Source organism: Euwallacea fornicatus, chromosome 12 (genome assembly GCF_040115645.1).
Source record: "Euwallacea fornicatus isolate EFF26 chromosome 12, ASM4011564v1, whole genome shotgun sequence".
Taxonomy (NCBI): domain Eukaryota; kingdom Metazoa; phylum Arthropoda; class Insecta; order Coleoptera; family Curculionidae; genus Euwallacea; species Euwallacea fornicatus.
Genome location: NC_089552.1, coordinates 2197624 through 2216169, shown reverse-complemented (window position 1 = coordinate 2216169; position 18546 = coordinate 2197624). Strand labels below are relative to the sequence as shown.

The 18546-nt window shown below is 33.9% G+C and overlaps 3 protein-coding genes across 12 annotated transcripts in view; 2 read left to right on the top strand and 1 right to left on the bottom strand.

Annotated features, from left to right (window-relative positions):
* Positions 1–208: 208 nt before the first annotated feature.
* LOC136342413 (hippocampus abundant transcript 1 protein-like) lies at positions 209–11175 on the top strand. 3 transcript variants are annotated; one of them, XM_066288187.1, is made up of 10 exons: positions 209–454; positions 5236–5453; positions 5512–5609; positions 6745–6895; positions 6953–7102; positions 7156–7343; positions 7398–7607; positions 7662–7810; positions 7872–7968; positions 9181–11175. In XM_066288187.1, the coding sequence occupies exons 1-10, from the start codon at positions 374–376 to the stop codon at positions 9285–9287; spliced, it is 1449 nt and encodes a 482-aa protein (XP_066144284.1). In that variant the 5' UTR covers positions 209–373; the 3' UTR covers positions 9288–11175. The 3 variants fall into 3 exon arrangements, with proteins under 3 accessions (XP_066144284.1, XP_066144283.1, XP_066144282.1); XM_066288186.1 differs by lacking the exon at positions 209–454 and adding an exon at positions 3370–3879; XM_066288185.1 differs by lacking the exon at positions 209–454 and adding an exon at positions 3904–5041.
* LOC136342414 (uncharacterized) overlaps positions 11022–18546 on the bottom strand; it is an 8058-nt gene continuing 533 nt past the window's right edge. For 2 of the 7 annotated variants that reach the window (XM_066288190.1, XM_066288194.1), the window contains 4 exons: positions 13909–14043; positions 12644–12701; positions 11586–12589; positions 11022–11533 (listed from right to left, as the gene is read on the bottom strand). In XM_066288190.1, the coding sequence (XP_066144287.1) occupies positions 11279–11533; positions 11586–12589; positions 12644–12701; positions 13909–14040 (1449 nt within the window). In that variant the 5' untranslated portion in view covers positions 14041–14043 and the 3' untranslated portion in view covers positions 11022–11278. Of the gene's footprint in view, positions 11534–11585; positions 12590–12643; positions 12702–13908; positions 14104–14155; positions 14382–14813; positions 15186–15236; positions 15339–18546 lie in introns of those variants that run through there. The other 5 variants (XM_066288191.1, XM_066288192.1, XM_066288189.1 and 2 more) reach the window with 5 other exon arrangements.
* Kdm2 (Lysine demethylase 2) overlaps positions 15898–18546 on the top strand; it is a 14767-nt gene continuing 12118 nt past the window's right edge. Inside the window, exon 1 of one of the 2 annotated variants that reach the window (XM_066288171.1) lies at positions 15898–16071. In XM_066288171.1, the coding sequence (XP_066144268.1) occupies positions 16024–16071 (48 nt within the window). In that variant the 5' untranslated portion in view covers positions 15898–16023. The remainder of the gene's footprint in view (positions 16072–18546) is intronic. The other variant, XM_066288170.1, reaches the window with a different exon arrangement.

Here is an 18546-nt window from a genome sequence, read left to right as displayed (position 1 = left end):
ATATATGTACATATTACCGAGTTATATGTCCACTGAATTCTATAATTCCCTGCCAAACACTCCAGGCATCTCATCATAATTTATTTTTAAAAAATTATGACACAAAAAGAGGTCAAAGTTAAGTCTCATCAGAAAAGAAGTGACTCCCAGAGCGTAATACCTCTATTATCTTAATTAAAACGTCAGACGTCAGTAGACATAAATGTCAAACGGTTATGGTGAAGGAGGACAAAAGTCGGAAGAGTCGAATGATGCATTTGTGTTCGTTCGTATTGGTAACCCAAACTAAAATCCAAAATACAAAAATGCTGTGTTTCTAATTAAAAATATCTTGTGTACTCTTGTCTGAGGTGAAAGACGAACGTTGGCAAGAATGAAAGCCAAACGGTCCAAGAGGGTCGTTGGGATGATAATCCGTTCCAGGAAATCCATCGTCAAAGATGGGGTCGTTACCGTAAGTTGTCATGTTCAGGCTTTCATTACAAATGAAAAGGTGTATATTCCATTGAAAAATTTGTACGGCAATTATGTTAACTGCGATATCGTCTATCAATCAATTCGTGCATTTTTTTAATGACGACCTTTCTTCAATTTCATTGAAGTCATTTGGTTGAAGTGTTGCTTGTTTTAAGGGCGGTCTATTTGAATAGATATTGTTAGTAAATTGGGAGATAGTGGTGCAAAAACCCCATGTAAATAATTTTTAAGAACTCTACACATTTAACATTCATGAGAAAAACTTGGATGCTGAAGTAACAACAGCCTTAGTCAAAGCATGATACATAACTTGATACATGATTCGAGAGATTGTCATATCATACCAATTATAATTTTATTGAGAGTCATTCACACTATAATCATATTAACATAAACATTAAACCAAAGTTTTAATCTTAGTGATAATATGATGTTTAAGCTGATACTACTTGATTGTTATAATTTTCAAGTTTGATACAAATTTATGATGGAATCCAAAATCTCAAACACAAACAAAATGTTACTCATATGTCCCCTTGCTGAAAGATTGAAGAGCATTGTAGGAATCTACTTATACAAATGCTTTTACTACATTGCTTTATGGAACTGAAAGGGAGCTTATTTAGAACACTCTACTTGCCCCAGTATACTGTTGGATACCATACTCATAATAAGCTAGTTCAACACATTAAATCTGGTTGCTAGTAGCATGCAAGATCTGGGGAAAAATTTATAGCTTTCTAATTTTCAATATTTGGGTCATACAAATTTATCACTCAAGAAATCAAGGTCTTATTTTTCAAGTTTCTCTTAACTGAAATCAAAGGATGTATTGAAAAATTTTGAAATTATTGAGTGTAAATACTTCACAATTGTGTTTTAACTCATACCAACTGAGTTTTATATAATAAATTACCATATTCAAGTTTTTCTCCCTTTTTCTTATATTATCTCCTTGAGTAACACCTATGAGTTAACAGGAGTAAAACTGACCCCAATACATTTATGTTTTGCAATAAGTTCTCCTATAATATTTTATTATCTAGTCTGAGTATTTGGCATTGGAAATTCATGGACCACAAGATCAATAAATAATAATTAGATATTAATGCAAAAGAGGTGTGTTGTTTAAAACAAGAAAAGGCCACTAGATAATTTACTACAGATTTGAGTATTTTAATTATTAGTGCACTATACCTGAGATATGAAAATTTGATGGAGGTAGATAGCAAGCCCAAAACAACACAAATCTAAGAGTTAACATTCACATGAACTTGTTATGCATCAAAGAAATAATTTTTGATACAAAATTACTATGAGATATGAAAAGGGGATACTGTGTAACAATCCTAAATGCAGAAAATTATGGATTACCAAGAAAGCTTTGTTCTGTTTGGTGAGACTGGAAGAGAGTCATTTACTATGAGCTTTTCTGGAACACAGTCAAACTGTTACAGCTAAACGTTATCAGGCCCAAAAGCTCAAATTAAGTGAAGCTCTAGAGGTAAAAAGACCATTTACGGGCCACAGAAGTCAGAAAGTGGTAGTTCTGGGTTACAATGCTCAACCACATACAACAAAACCGATTCAGGAATTCATTCGTTAATTCTTAGTCTAATAAATTCTTCAGCATGCGACATATTCTCCAGATGTAGCTCCTTCTGACTTCTACTTATTTAGATCAACGCAGTCGCGTTTAGCTAATCAGTGGCTCTCTAAAGATAAAAATGTTCGAAAATGGCTTGATAATTCTTTGAATCAAAATCTCTAAGCTTTTATTGTAAGAACGTTTATTATCTACTCCATAAACGGTAAAAGTCTATAGATAGTAATGAATATTATTTAACATTTTCAATAAGTATGTTTTTAATGAAGCTTAATTTTCCCAAAAAATTTTTAGTTTTCATTTGTACACTTTTTAAGCGTGAAATAAAATGAAAATATTCAAGCAAAATTTGGAGGAATCAAGTAAACTTTGCCGAAATAGCTTTCGTAATGTAAAAATTCCAATGGGCATCATTGGCATATCAATGTACCAACACATCTTCCTCAAAAAATGTTTCCTTTCTGAAACTAATCAAATATTAAAAAAAATAAAATCGTCGTTCTCCCAAAAACGGCTAATTTGTCGCATTGTTTACCAAATTTAATAAAACTCGATAGTTCTGCGTTTTGGCTAAATAAACTTTGTAAAAGTTCCTCATTTGATCGATATAATCTTACGCTGTTTCCGAAATACCTATCATGCCTGTGATATTTTAACGGCTACGTCAGTTTTTTTTAACAATCACTCTTGATGTTTCATCCAAATATTTAATAAACAAATAATTGATTACAATAATGGAGCAATCGAGATTAATCCTTCGAAGGTAATTCAATATATTTAATAAATACGATATGAGGTGATTAGTAAACTTTGTTACATGCCGTATATTTGAACCGTAATGCCTCGTTCTAACATGCATAAAGACACATATGTTTACTGAAACTCAGTGGTAGGTACTCTGTATGAGAATTCGGTAGGTACCTTAACAAACCTCCACTGAAAGTGAAACTTTACTTATAAACTACAAAGTGGGAGCTTTATTTTAATTATTCAACAATTTCTGTGAATTTATCCAGAACAAATTAAGTAGCGTTCATTTTAGTTTGCTGTAACAAGTCAATAAGGTTATTTATTGATTTGAAATGTCTTCTTTCTTTTTGTAGACACGTTTAAGTTTTCTGCTGTGGGTCTCCATAAATAAGATCGAGAATAGAATACACTACAGTGTATTTCGGTATTTTGTTCGGAAAGCGTAAAATATCCAAACTATAATACTTCAATTCAGTACAAAGTGTCTATGACTAACAATGCAAATTATTATCTTTGTGCTGGTGTCTATAGGAATTTATGTCTGCTGTGAGGTATTTAAATGAGCATGATGTGTACAGTTTTGATATCAATATTTTATCGTGCTTTTATCACAGAGTAAGATAAATGTGATTATAGGACTTTGACAAAAAAGAGCTTTATAAGAGTTATAGTTTTAGTCTCCGATTTGATTTCAGTGTGGTGAGACAATTCCGAATAGACTCTATGAAATCAAATTTTGTTAGTGATAACATTTTTCAACACAGCGATTTTTCATGCACAAAGAATAAACCGCTTAGATATGTGATACCACGATTATGAAGCAATTTTTAATAAAGTCGTCATTATTAACTCTCCTGTGACACTGATTGGACAGAAACTTGTAAGGAAAAATAAGTGTTTTTTTTTATGACGGTGAAATAATTCTGCAGCCTTACACTACAAGCAATGATGATGATAATATGTGTTGGTTAATCGCGTATTATTGTTTCAAGAGATATGTGCTCAATTTTAGGAGGTTCAAAAAATGCTATCTCAGTTTCCCCCCCGTAAGTAAAAATGGTCATTTTTTCTATTGTCCTGCTTCTGTGACTGTATCGGAAATGCTATGGCTACATCAATTTGAGATTTAACAGCCACCATAGTCATAGTGGTGATGAAGCACCCGTAATGCAACTCTTCACGAGTACTTCCTTATTTTGACACAACACATTGAACCTTCAGGAAATATCTGTAAACTGGAAATTGAAAATTTTAGAATTAATTTTAATGCAGATACAGGAAAATCTTTCACTGCCGTTTGTAGATTAGCTAGGTATTTACGACAGTTTGGAAATACCATCCAATTTGAATCATCTTAGTGTTACGTATAAGTAGAATAACAATGTAAATTTATTGATGCTTGTCATTATTGAAAAATTTGCGTTTTTCAACAAATTCCGGTATCAGGATTATAGTCTGAGATAAGGTATACTACTCTTACCTATAGTGGCAAACACTAAACTGTGCCAAAGCTATTTGTTTTGGGTTTTGCCCACATACAGTACGTTTTTCGCTGTTATACACTTGGAATTTTAGTGAGAGCAAACAAAAGATAATTAGGCTGCTGATAAGTGTGAGAGAGACAGGTTAGCGTCGTTGAATTGCAAGCAGTACGCCATAATTCGAATGTAGAAAATAGAAGAAAGTGCAAATTTGAATGAGTTGTTGGAGAACAAATTCTATGATAAATTTTAATGTAGTCGTACCTCTACAAATATCACGGTGACAATGGTATTTTTAGAACGCATCAATTGAAAAACAAACCCTTTTTATGAAATGATCTGTCCTTGGATTAAGGCTTATTGCTTGCAAGTCAATAACAGTCGCCTGTTTTCATCGCATTTATCAATCGCCTAATTGCCTCTTCCTTGCACTCACTGAAACTCCATGTGCATAGTAGCGAAAAAGTTACTGTATATTGTTATTCACGGTATTAGCCTCAGTATTAACCTATGTGTTAAGTTACATATTTCTGTTTCTTAAGGAAAACGCTATGTTAACTCCTCATTATACTTTCAATCTCCTGTTGAGTAAACCATGACTTACACCAAAGTGACGGTTGATTCAGATAAGTGGACTTCGATTGAAGCTGACACTGATGATAGCGACTTAAGTTTAATTGTAATTAATAGGCGTGAAACATATGACAATTCATTTTTTAGGATTGAGGTAAGCTATTCTCAATAATTCTCGGAAATGAAGCGTATACGGCCTCTAATTAAAAGTTATTCCATTTAAACTTTGTTTCAACTGATAAAATGGCCATTAATACCAGTATAGATCCATACACATCGGACCCAGCACTAGGAATTTTATCGATAACTCTTCACCCTCCTAACATAATGAGTTTTTTCCAATTTTAGACATCTGGTATTGGGAGACCCTCGTTATACCATGCTTTAGTGGTGATTTTCCTGGAGTTCTTCGCATGGGGTCTGCTCACGATGCCCGTAATCTCCGTGCTGAATTCTACGTTCCCTGATCACACGTTCCTCATGAACGGTCTTATCATGGGGATAAAGGGGATTCTCAGCTTCCTGAGCGCTCCTCTGATCGGTGCCCTCAGTGATGTTTGTGGAAGGTATACAAAATATCTCGATTTAGAAATATTAATAGTAATGATTTTTTTATCATTGCAGGAAGTTGTTTCTCTTGGTGACAGTATTTTTCACTTGTTTACCCATTCCATTGATGACCATCAACACATTCTGGTTTTTTGCTATGATTTCAATATCAGGTAAACTGAATTTTATTTCACACTTCTCAATATTTTTGGCCGTGGCTATCAACTTGCCATTTTAAGCTGATGTCACTACTATTCGATTCTACTATTTGCTCACTTGCCCGTAATTGGTATCTTATCAATGCGACTATAAAATGTATTGTCCAAATAGCTTAGGTTAGAATTTACAATAAACCTGATCCTATTTGAATTGCTAAACATCCCTTAACATTGCTTAATAAGACATGGTTAAAGCCAAACAAATTAACTTCAATGTTAGCATATTCTAATGCTAATACGTTCAATAATACGGCATGATTGCAAAAAAAAACAAAAATTTTGTAAATTCTAAATTAGAGAGATTTTTCTTATTTATTGCTTATTATGCAACCATATTATATCCACAACTCAATTGACATAACTTGCTGCAGCGTCAACTTAACATATAGTATTAATTGCATGCAGATTTGCAAAGGATTCATAATGTCCCTGAGATCAGTCATATTAGTGTGTAGGTGTCTTTACCAGGAACATTACTCACGCAAATTGTCAGTAAATAGATCTCTAATATTTATAGTTAGCGGAAAAGCTCACGCTGAGTTTCCCACTGTCATAGAACTGATAATAATTATCAGCAACTATAGAAAGCCCATGCTGAGTTTTCTACTCTTTTAGAACGGATAAAAATTCATATATATCATTCATATCAGTGACTATTTTCTAGGAAATACGAATTCACTACGTTATGACACACTGAACTTGACGTTCATTTTACTGAAATTTAGTTAAGAAAGATGGTAACCTGTAACGCCGTGGGCCTTACCTTAATCTATTGTTTTAACCACATTAACCAACCAGAAGGGCTGCAGTGCTTCTCAATTATTAAACGAGGTTAAAAATTTACAAAAACAATAGTTATTTACATAAAAATTATGTATGTGTTGCACTGTAGGGACTACTAGGTCTTATCATGTATTTGCATACAGATAAATTTCCCATATTTTCATAGAGCCATAGGCAAAAGTTCATGTTAATCGGACTGGGCAAGTTTTGGTCTGCTTTTGTCAATTGAATGATCAAATCTTAATAATTTTTAAGTTAATTTCTTTTGTTTTGTCATGTAATAAATAGTTTTTTATTTATTTAACAGGAGTGTTTGCTGTTACGTTCAGTGTAGTGTTCGCCTATGTAGCGGATGTAACGGATGAAAAAGAGCGATCTCTGGCTTATGGATTGGTAAGCGGGACTTTTGCTGCCAGTATGGTCATCTCTCCGGCTCTAGGAGCTTATTTAATGGAAAGGTACTGATTTTAAATAGATGGTACTAAGAATATATGGTATTCTCATGCTCGCTGCAGATGGTCGGTCTCTCTAGTGGTCGCCCTTGCCACCGCCGTAGCCATTTTAGACGTATTTTTCATTCTCGTCGCTGTTCCCGAATCTTTACCTGAAAAAGTACGAGTGTCCCCTATAAGTTGGGAGCAAGCAGACCCTTTTGCAGCTTTAAGGTAAAACAATGTGCGTTTAATATTTTTCGTGGAATTAATGTGAATATTTGTAGGAATGTTGGTCAAGATCCAACGATTCTGCTGCTCTGCATAGCGGTATTTCTTAGCTACCTGCCTGAAGCGGGGCAGTACAGTTGCATATTCGTATATCTAAAATTAGTCATGGGGTGGAGTGCCAAAATGGTGGCCGTCTTCGTAGGGTTAGTGGGGCTTTTAGCTGTTATAACTCAATTATCCTTAGGTAAAGCTTATGATAAATTTTTTAAAGACTGGTCTTATATGGACTTTGCAATAGGTATTTTAATAAAAAATCTGGGAGCGAAACATACGATCATGATCGGACTGTTGTTTGAAATGCTGCAGCTCTTATGGTACGGTTTCGGTACGACCACTTGGATGATGTGGGGTGCCGGAATTCTGGCCTCTATCGGGTCCATTACGTACCCGGCGATATCGGCCTTTGTTTCACTCCACAGTACCGCGGATCGCCAGGGAGTGGTTCAAGGTATCACACTAAGATTTTAAGTCAGTTAGGGTTCCTTACATGCTCAATTTTCAGGTATGGTAACGGGTATGCGAGGCCTATGCAATGGCTTAGGTCCCGCAATGTTTGGGGTGATTTTCTACATGTTCCATGTTGACCTAAACGACGGGGAAAATAGCCACAATGCTACCCATTCGACTCAGGTCTTTGAGTCTTATACTCAAGTAAGTAGTTTTGAAGAATAATATAGTGTTAAGGATTTTAACAATTAATTATAATATTTAGCTCGTCCCAGGGCCGCCCTTTGTTTTTGGCGCTTTTCTGGTCATTTGCGCCATCTTCGTGGCGTCCTTTATACCATCTAAGGCAGTTGTAGAAAGCAGTAAGTGTGATATTTAATAACATTTTTGGTTCTTATGAAGTGCGGTGTACACATGTGTATATTTTTGTTTTTCGTTATTAAAATTCCAGTTGATTTATTTGAATTGGTTTTAAAATTTTCGTTTTCAACCTCATAAAATTCCAATTCCCAGTTTATACCTACACAAAACTGAAGGGGTTGGTTTATAGGGAGCAGAAAATTTATTATAGCAACGTAAGAATTTTGATCAAACATCGTTAAATCTCCACATATATTGGCATATCTGTCGCAAAATTATGGACTTTGCCTGAAACAACTATGCAAGAATAATATAAAAGTTGAGCAGATTCGGTTTTTTATGGCAATGGTGACCTCGAATTTGCAGCTTTAAATTTTCTGGAGAAACAAGGTCATAATCACCTCGTTCAAATAAATTTTGATAATCGATAATTGTAACGAGGACCAGGTACAAAAGGAAAACTGATAGAAGCAGTGTGCTTTATTATCTAGAAATTTACCCAGTCATTTATAGAATATCAGATGAACTCGTAAAACCTGGAATTCTCCGGAGGAAAATCGATGGTGTCGTTCCGTTTCTTGTTTCAAGTACTGCACAGTTATATGCGAATTTACGTATTTAATATGATTTTTCTGATATTTTTTTGTCCGATATGGGTTAATATAAGTCTGTGAATATCAATTATTTAAATGAATCATCCTTAAGGACCAATTGGGAAATTATGAAGGAAAATTTTACAGGCTGGTAATTTTAGTAATATTTAGTTTTTATTATTCAAGCCGTGTTATTTCGAAATTTGGTTTAAAAATTGTGTAATTTCATACAATATCAATACCAAAATTCCGCATTTTAACCGTAACCTATTGGGTTATCGGGCAACATTATTAATTATAAGATTATACTGTTAAATATCAATTTTGATTGTGTGCAGTAGATACATAAAGTGTTTCCTTTAAGTTATTGCAGAAGTAGATACAATGAATATGAAATAAGTAATATAATTTCAAATTTAAATTATTTTCCACAAAAAATGCATATTCTGTTCATTTAATGTTTCCTTTTTGCACCGGGAAATCTAAAAAGTTTGAATTATTAATTACGCATTTTTAGTTGCGTATTTTCGGATAACGCTAAAACGAAATAAGCAAAGATACAGTCATTTTAATCTTACGCGAGGCTCTTGCAATTGATTTGTTACCCTTTTTACCTTCCAGGCATTCCGAAGGATACCCATTACGAAATGGAACGGGGACAGCGTGTCCCAGGAACCCTAAGTCCGCTAATAACGGGTAGGAGCGTCAACGACGCAGCAATATTGTAAATAATAGCAAAATTATTAGGAGAGAAGTATGTGCAAATGTTACAAGTAGAGATTAAGTGTGATCGACAATTTGTTATGTTTAGGTTTAATGCATGTTAGACGGGAAAATGCTATTTTTTAGGAGTATGTCGATTTTGTATTTAGGTGCGATGTCCGAGCAGGAGCATATCAAAGCTCAGTCAATTTATTTTGATTTGAAATCCTCAGTATATGTGTAATAGAGATTTCAGGCGTGATGTGAATAGTAAAGTTAGTGAACAGTTTAAGGCAGATTTATCGAATTGTTTGGCAGTTTTTGCCTGTAGAAATGCGCATACAAGATTGATTCATAAAAAATTGTTTTCATAAAAATACATAGCACAATACAAAAATCCTCTTTCAGTATTCGCAATTGATGTTAACAAAAAAAAGTTAAAATGTGGTCCTCTCGTTGTTAGATTGTTGTAGCTTTCAGCCACCACTAAATGCAAAATTATCCCAATTCAATGCAAAATAGAAAAGGGCATTATTAAGTTGATCATATGATTCTTTCATCTGAAAAGTTATAGTCTGAACTTGATTCACGGAGATACGCGATTTGGAATTATAAGTTTTACATTAGTGTGTAAAAGCAATGTGTATGTGTATCTTAGTACGCTAATATTAACCGCAAAGTATTAAATATCTGAATCCCGATTCCACGCGTGCTTCACTCTTTGTTCCTGCAAAGCAAGAGTCACTGAAATCTATTTTTGTATTAAATAGTAGATGAGCAGATTTTGCGAGTCAGTTTCTTCTTGGAAGTAAATAGTAATTTGTATCAACATTGAAGTAAGTATACCTAGTGAAAAATCACATAAAACGTCTTAGGGGATGCAGCAAGTTTAATGCGATTTTCTTCTGCTGGTCAATGACTTATTTTGACTTCTGGTATATTCTATGTATATCTAGAGAGAAATGTGAGAACATTGTTTTAAATGCAAGTGTCACTATCTTGCCCAAAACCTCAAGCCATGAGAAACATGCATTTTGAAGGAGCGTTCATGAAGTAGTACTCTAGAGTGCTTTAACGCTCAAAAATCGAATTCATAATATTTCGCGACTTAAATTTGACAAAAAATTGAGTACTCTTATGGCTTATATTTCTACGGTTTCTATCATATCTTTAATTATTTTTTTATGTTGCAATACTGTGACATCTCAATAATGTTTTATGCAAAACCTAGCACCTTTTGACCTACGGTTGTGTTGGTGCTGTTTTGGCTAATGCAGATCGCACTTTTATAAAGTTTTACATGTACAAAGTTAGTTTTAAGCCTTACATTGACGCTTTTATACTTTATTTCTGCCATACTGTTGGGAGTATTTGTAAAATAGGGTGTAGTTCCTTAGAATTGAACTTATTTTTTGGTCTTGTTTAGATGTTTGTTTTTACCACTTCAAAAATTCTTTCGATTGTTTTTGTAGATTCTCAAGCTTATTTGTCTTATACATGAAGTCGTTTTGACTGTGAAAGCAGTGCACTCCATGAGGCAAGTTCCAAGGCAGGTTAGACTGGAGTTTGCTTTAATCTTATTTTATACAAACAGAGAATGATCTTTAGTTTGAGGTTATTCCTATTTTCCGGCTGTGCTAATTTTTAGTTGTCTTACGTGCTTTTACAATCAAAACGAGTTGCCGAATAAGCGAGCAAATAACATTGAAATTGGCGCCTCAGTCTTGTCGGGGGATTGTTTTTTTTTGTATTGAAAAGTATTTGATTATTGTAAGTATTTATTGTCTTTGTAAAAATATTTTTGATTATTGATATGACAAGCCGGTAGTTTAAAGATGTTGATATACTAAAAAGTATTTTAGGTATTAGAATATTACATCAATTATTGAAGAGAATAAATAACGTTTACGTATTTTTTAGATTTTTTTTCGCCCATAATTTCAGAAATCGTGAGTAGTAACGTAAACTAAGTCTTAACAGGAAAAAAGTAACCTAATTTTACTTTTCCATAACGGCTTTAAGAATTTAATCCAATTTTCACATTAGTAGATTCCCCGAAATTGAACAAATTTGGTTTCTGGCTGGCAAAATCGAAAAGCTTACCGTTATTAAAAATATTTTGCTCTTGATCATTCGATTGGGGTCGACATATTTTAAAGCCACCGTCGTCTTCAATAAATGTAATATAGGTATCTGCAACATCAAGTTTTTGTTTGAATGGAGCTGAAATGTGACTTGTCATGAATTCAGGTAGTTGGCTCAATTTTGAATTCTAAAAAATAAAATTTATGCTTTAGTAGTTTGTGATAAATCTTCAAAATTACCTTTCCGAATTTAAAATCATCGCACGACTTTTGCCTTTCACAACATTCAGTAGTGGAAGTATCACATCGAGGGATCTTTCTTACGGCAGCCAGTTTTCTGAAGTAAGTGCTAGTCTCTTCTAAGGCATCCTGGACATTTTCGTCCAAACACTCTACAGTTTTTCGTTTATCTTTTACTTCATATAAGTTGCGAGAGTTTCCGGTTTCAAATATAACACCGGGCTCTAATGGGTAGCGATCTTTTTTTTGCGGCTGTTCAATAACCATTCTTCTGTTGCGCGGTGTGGCATATACCCAACTTCCACGAGGTATGGGAAGTAGGTTTTCTACCAGATTTTCGTAGTCTTCTACATCGCTATTCCCTATATCTTTCTTCGTATTCGAGATTTTTCCTGCCATAACCAAATTGGTGCTTTTAATTTTCTCATAGATTTGTTTTCGGCATGCTCCTACTACATCCCTTTTTAAGATCACACAGATTTTGTTGGAGAAATCTGAGCAAAAAAACCGATTGGATTTTTCGTTAGTTCTGGGCTTGCCTTTATTTGGCGCGTTGTGCTTAAGGAAGTTGAAAAAATCTAAAAGTTTGCTATTTTTGTTTGGTTCAGAGGGATCTCGCGCTACGTTCAAGCGAAGAGACTCCGACGAAAGTAACATAGGTTGTGAGGCCTCTTTGAAAATGTAGCTTTTGTCTACATTCTGCCCTTGTGTAAGTTCCAAATTTCCGCAATAATTGTTGCCAATAATCGGTGTAATTTGTGATTCTGACTCAAGTTTGGCAAACGCGGCATTAATGCCCATAAAAATGCTTTTAGACTTATTTTCTTGTTGAAAACTTTTCAAGTTTGTTTTACTTTCATTATGAATCGTATTGGTGGCATCTTTTAATTTACGGCTCCGTTTATTTTGTAAGCGTTGGGAACGCCTTACTCTCTTCGTTTCCAAAAATTCTTGAATGCTCTCACTGGTTGAATTGTCGGATGATGTTGCAATTTTTTTTGGACCTAAATGTAATACATTTTTCTTGTTCCCTGAATCGAAGATATTCTAGTACTTACTTTCTTCTTTAATTAGAGTATCGGAAGCGAATCCTTTTGATACGAATCCAGGTACTAGCTGTAAGAACCAGCGAGATGAAGCTAAGAATTTTAGATGTAGTTTTACGCATGTTACATATAAAATCAAAAAGAAATTCACCATTTTGAAAACTTTGCAAGCTAAGTTTTGTTATTTTTTTAATATTCAGTATTTACGCAATATAAAGTATTAGATAGAGGGTCTCCTAATCAGAATGAAAAAAAAAACATATATCACATTTATTCAATATTACTTTGAACTGGTGATTTTACAGAAACTTAATGATGTAATTATTTGCATGTAATATAAAAGTTGAACACTTGAAATCAGATTTTGAAGTTGAAATTTTTTTGCTTGTATTTTCATACTTTCATTCTTGATACCACTTAACCTGTTCATCAAAACACAAGGAATGGGCTACTACAACACACATATTACAAGTAAGCTATTTGTCAAGCAAAAAGTATGCTGCAAAGGCTGAGCTCTTCTAGTAGTGGTTCTAATAATTATTGAACAAGTGCAATTGTTTGATAATTTATAGCTTAACTGAATCTATGTTTCACAACTTTGTACTCATTTAACAAATGAAAAAGGTGTTATTTCTCATTGAGGAGTTTACTCAATTCTAATTATATATAGTTAGTACTACATTTTCCCTGAGAATTTCTAACTCAGTGATCAAAGATTAAAAGTTAAGCAAGCATTTAATCTAAAGACAAATAAGGTCAGATTGCCCTACACATGGGATGGGCAGCAAATAAGTATATTTTTTATACATACTTAATCTGTTAGATAAGTAGTAAAACTTGATTTATAGGTTTACATAACACATTGTTAAGAAACTAAAACTCTGTTAACTTTTTCAGTCTTGTTTATAAAATCATGCAATTTCTATCAGTGGTTACAGAAAGGAAGTGGAGGTTTGTATTTAATCTTTATCTTCTACTTCACAGTTATTTCGTGTTTTCATTGCTTTGCAGAGTCTCTAGTGAGTATATAGTTTTGTTGTAAGACCATGCTTTTGAACAGTTGATTTTTACTGGTTGTAAATTAGAAGTTTATCTATATGTGCTGCCAAATATCACATAACTTAATGACACATGTTCTGTGAATTGCACTACATATATGAATATATTTGACTTAGATTGATGCGATAGATATGATAATGTAGTTAGATAATATGTTACATGAATCTATAAACCCAGCTTAAATTCTTAAAAATGCTGAAGGAAAGTTTAAAACTCACAGTGAATTTTGTTGATATGACATTAGATTTCAGTTCTGAACTAGATCTGGGAAATCTGAGATGTTTTTCGCATTGATTATTGCTGGTTTTAAGGTGAAGACGTTTTGGCTTTGCTTGCTTTCTTGAGTTCATTTTCTAAAATAAATCAAATTTTCATGGCAAAACTTCATGCAAGTTTGCAAGGCCCCATGAAAACTGTAACAGCCATCTACCAATTTGGTTTTATCAAAGAGGTAAGCGCACTTACATTTTTCAATGAGAAAAGTAATAACGAAATGTTAAATTTGAAAATCAGGCTTTAATATTTGGAACTATTCAAATTTAGTTTCAGTTCCAAAAATCCAAGCGATGTTGATGATTGGTTGCAGCAGCGCGAAATTGAATTTAAATGTAAAATTCGCACTAATATTATGTAATTAATAATTTATGTATTTATTTAAAAGATTTTGTAATATAATTTACACAATATGAATTCTAAATTTAAATTTGTTCTGAATTGTCAAAGTCAAAATCCAAAACAAGAAAAAAAAAATCAAATCAAAACATCAATCGATTTGATAGAGTATCGGAACCGCACAATTTTGCGGTTATGTTTTTGTCACTTTTTATACGAATTAACGTTATTAGTAGAGGAGAGATAGCAACTGCACCCATCTAGATTAATTTGTTTTAATTATTAGAGCACCGTTGCCTGACTGCTTTTTACAAGTGGATGGCGGAAAAATACAGGACTTGACTTGAGATGATTTCTAAACTGTATAGGCTAAATGGTGATGTCTTTTTGTAACGGGATTTCTCGATTCTGAAATACCATCCGCAACTTCAAAATTTTAAATTTCTTTTAGTTTCAATACTATTTCCTCCTTTTTGTATTTTCATAAACAGGGTTATAAAATATTATTTACCTAACGAGTATGGAAAGCGATACTTTAACGCACGGTGATTGCAGCTGCGACGCGAAACGCAGTTCGGTCAGCAGTTGAGTGCCTTTAAAAACACTTTCACACGTGTTCAACATTTCTACGAGCGCATGTGTGTTAACTTTATTGTCTTCGGTAAGTGTAGCGATTTTTTCCGGAGTTTTCGCGAATCCGGTTTCAAGGGAAATTCACGTAGCAATACGTGTTGGCTAGGAGCCAAGAAATCATATCTTTCAAAGCATTTGGAGATATAAATGAGATATTCGAAGATCTTAGAAACACATTTTAGAAATGATATTGCCATGAAATGATAGGTTAATAACTGCAGCGAACTAACTGGAGACATGACGCAAATGTCACATGTCACATTACAATTGAATGACAAATTAAGCATCATCGTTAACTTACAATTTAAGACGCGTTGTCGTTTAGTGTTTTTTTTTTCAGATTTGTTTTGTGCTTAATTTAGGTTGGTGCAATTAACAAGAATCTAGTTGAACACGAACTGCGCTACTGAATTCTACGGTAAAAACTGCATCAGAATCCATTTCAATTACGCAATATCCCGTTGAACAAATATACACAGCGGCTCTAAAATCGCAGAGTTTCTTAAGTACCCCTTGTCAACGAAAACAGTATGAGGACGAATTTTTTGTCGTTGTCAACATTTGTGTCATAAATATCGGATACTTAATTTTAATAATAAGTGAAATATTCACCAAAAAACTAATGAGATTGGGACACCCTGTACATACTACTGTTTGCTAAATATTTGCATCGTAATTAATTTTTTTTAATGCCATTTTCCTTTGCTGCACACATTATTAAAAATAAAATCATAACTTCGAATTATTTAAATTTTTAAGTATTGACACTTAAACTATTGAAATTTCGCATTAACCTACAGAATCATTAACAAGAAAAGCTAGTCGAATTGCTCATACTGGCAACGTCGGACTGAAACCTAATTTTACGGAATACCCGACGACATGCGCATGGTGCTTGATAATTGGCCTAACAGAGATAATCTTACAGATGCTCAAGATATTCGACGAGGACAGAAAATACCGTTTGTTAAACGACGTAAGCGATGGGCTTAGCTTTATATTTAGTCCTGCTTCTGGAAGCTTTGTGTGTAGACGTGGACGTTTCGGGGGTCGTGGATTTCTCGAAATTCACGTAGTTGTGCGGAAAAATGTCGCAAATTTGCTCTTCTGGAAAGGCCAAAATCTCAAGACAGCTGGTAAGTACCGTTCCATTGACATAAATGTCGGCTTGGTACGGCCATTTTGTGGCACAAAGTTCTCACGTAAACCTTCACGGATTGTGTAGTCGCCATGCCTTTTCTCATTGCAAAGTAAATGCACGCTCTTATCATTTTTGGTTGATTTTAATGCCATAGACAGGGGGATGTCCCTCGTTTAACTCATGGCTGAGAAATTGTAGTGAAATAAGTAAGTACTAATTTGTAAGTCATATGCCTGATGTGATTGTTTGCGCTAGTTTTATTTCCGATCGATGTGTTACAAAGCGTGCGATGAAGGCTATGCTACGTCGCGGTGTACTTTCAAATAAGACTGTTTTCGTAAGTCGTCGACACCGGTTTTATATGTACTGGCTCACCTGTTTATAGCATCACCAGTACCCCACACGTCTTAGTTTTGGGGCTGTGGAAGCAACGGTTGGTATCAGCACCGTCATCCCTTCATTTAGATTTGCGATGTACCATTGTTTATAAGCAAATTTAAAGTTTTAGGACGCTCTGAATCTAATTTACTGGTAATTGTGTTTTCGCATAATTTTCGTATCTGTAGGTAGCTGCAAAGATTTTCGAAATAGCAGGCCAACTCGCTAACCACACATTCTTTGAGCGTAAATAAATCTAAGGTTAACAAAGTGGATTCGCATTTCTCGAAGATTTAAGATGCAGCAAGAGAGTAGTTCAATTTCAATTTTCTTTATTTTCTCACAACTCTCATAGCTTATCATACCTTTACCTCAAATGTGGACAATTTCGCAACTCACTGGAGAATACATAGAGTACTCAATTTTGCCCAAGTCTATGGAGTGATATTTTTCTTGGAATTCCTCCCTTCTACCATCCAAAACTTTTGGTAAAACGTTTTTATGACAGTCAAAACATTTTCACAGATTTTCTACAGTATTTTTCCCATAAGCACATTGTATGTTCTTTAATTTTGTTGTTTTCTGTAGGTTCAATTAAATAATAGTAGCACGTAGAGACACGTGCGGTTCGACGTTTTGCCGCACGGTAGTCAATGACCACACTTGATTTTGCCAACAAATATTTTTCATATTAACTCGTGGCACATTTTTTTATACGTGGCAAAATGCTAATTTCAGGTCGGTAATGCATACGGTAAAGCCGTTACTTTACCGCATGTCAGTGTTAAAGTAATTAACAACTTCCCTTAATTTAAAAAATACGCAATTAAGTTTAAATGACTGTCGAAAGAACCAAGGAAGAACACAAGTCGTTCAGTTGACGTTATTCATTCATTAATTCATATTATTTAAGACGCTTCACTTTTAAATTTTGTCTATTTTATTTAATAAAAACGAATTTTGTACTAAATCGAAGCTTGTGTGTTCAGGATAGCTGTCGAATCACATGTCAGGAAGAGTAAATATTATTTTAAGGCATTGGATTAATTCGAGCGTTATAGTTGTTTACGGAACTAGTGCATAAAGTGACACATTACCGCACGTTGCAAAATAAAAGTTGCTGGTGTAACTAGTTGCGAAATGAAACCTGTCAATTAATAATTAAAGAATTCAATCGAATCAAAGAAGTTGTTGCGAGGAATTGCCATCTAGCCGTGCTCACCGAGTAGGATTTCTCCACTTTATGTCTTATATCTTCTACCTCCAATTAAATTTGTCTACCTTACATGTGCGATTGGCGCATGTAGGCAAAATTGTTTTGAATGTATATAGAGATCTAATTATATAAAATTATTCAACAACCGAATATATATGTCACAATAAATTACTTTTTGAGTGTGCACAAGGTTTTTTTTCTCCTGATAAGGGGATAGCAGGGGGATAACGAACTTTTTTTAATGTAATAGTGCGAGATTAATAAAGACTGTCATCGAGTTATTAACAGTTTGTGTGAACACAACTTATTTTCAATATAAAAATCATTATTGTCGCGGGGGGGACATTCGCCCTTTGCTAGGTGAGTTTTGTTCGTGGTTAGCTTTACATGACACGGAATTGGAATTCTTTAGCTTCCCACCTGTATATGAAACGTTATTCTTAAACAGAATAACAACATATTTGTGGTATAGTCAAATGGACTATTAGAAATGCTGTACAATCTCAGGAAAGTAGTAACAACATTGCCTCCTATAGTGCATTAAAAAAAAAGTTGTAAATAAGAAACGTAAATTTGGCAACGGCCATTTTGACTCATATGAATAAAAATTTATTTATCGTGTTTCTTCCGTTTTTTCAGATTTTCCATTTTGACTCATTAAATGTAATTTGTCATGCTTCATTTGAAACTCTACTACTTATTATTACTAATTATCTGACTTGTTAAATAAACAGGCGATTTACCGTGTTTTTCTTGAAACACAGAAGGACCACCATATTGCCATGTATTCTAGGATGGATATTAAAACTAAAAAAAACAGTACCAATAAGACTTAAAAAATTCAAAAAATAAGTTAATCCCATCAGTAGCATTCCG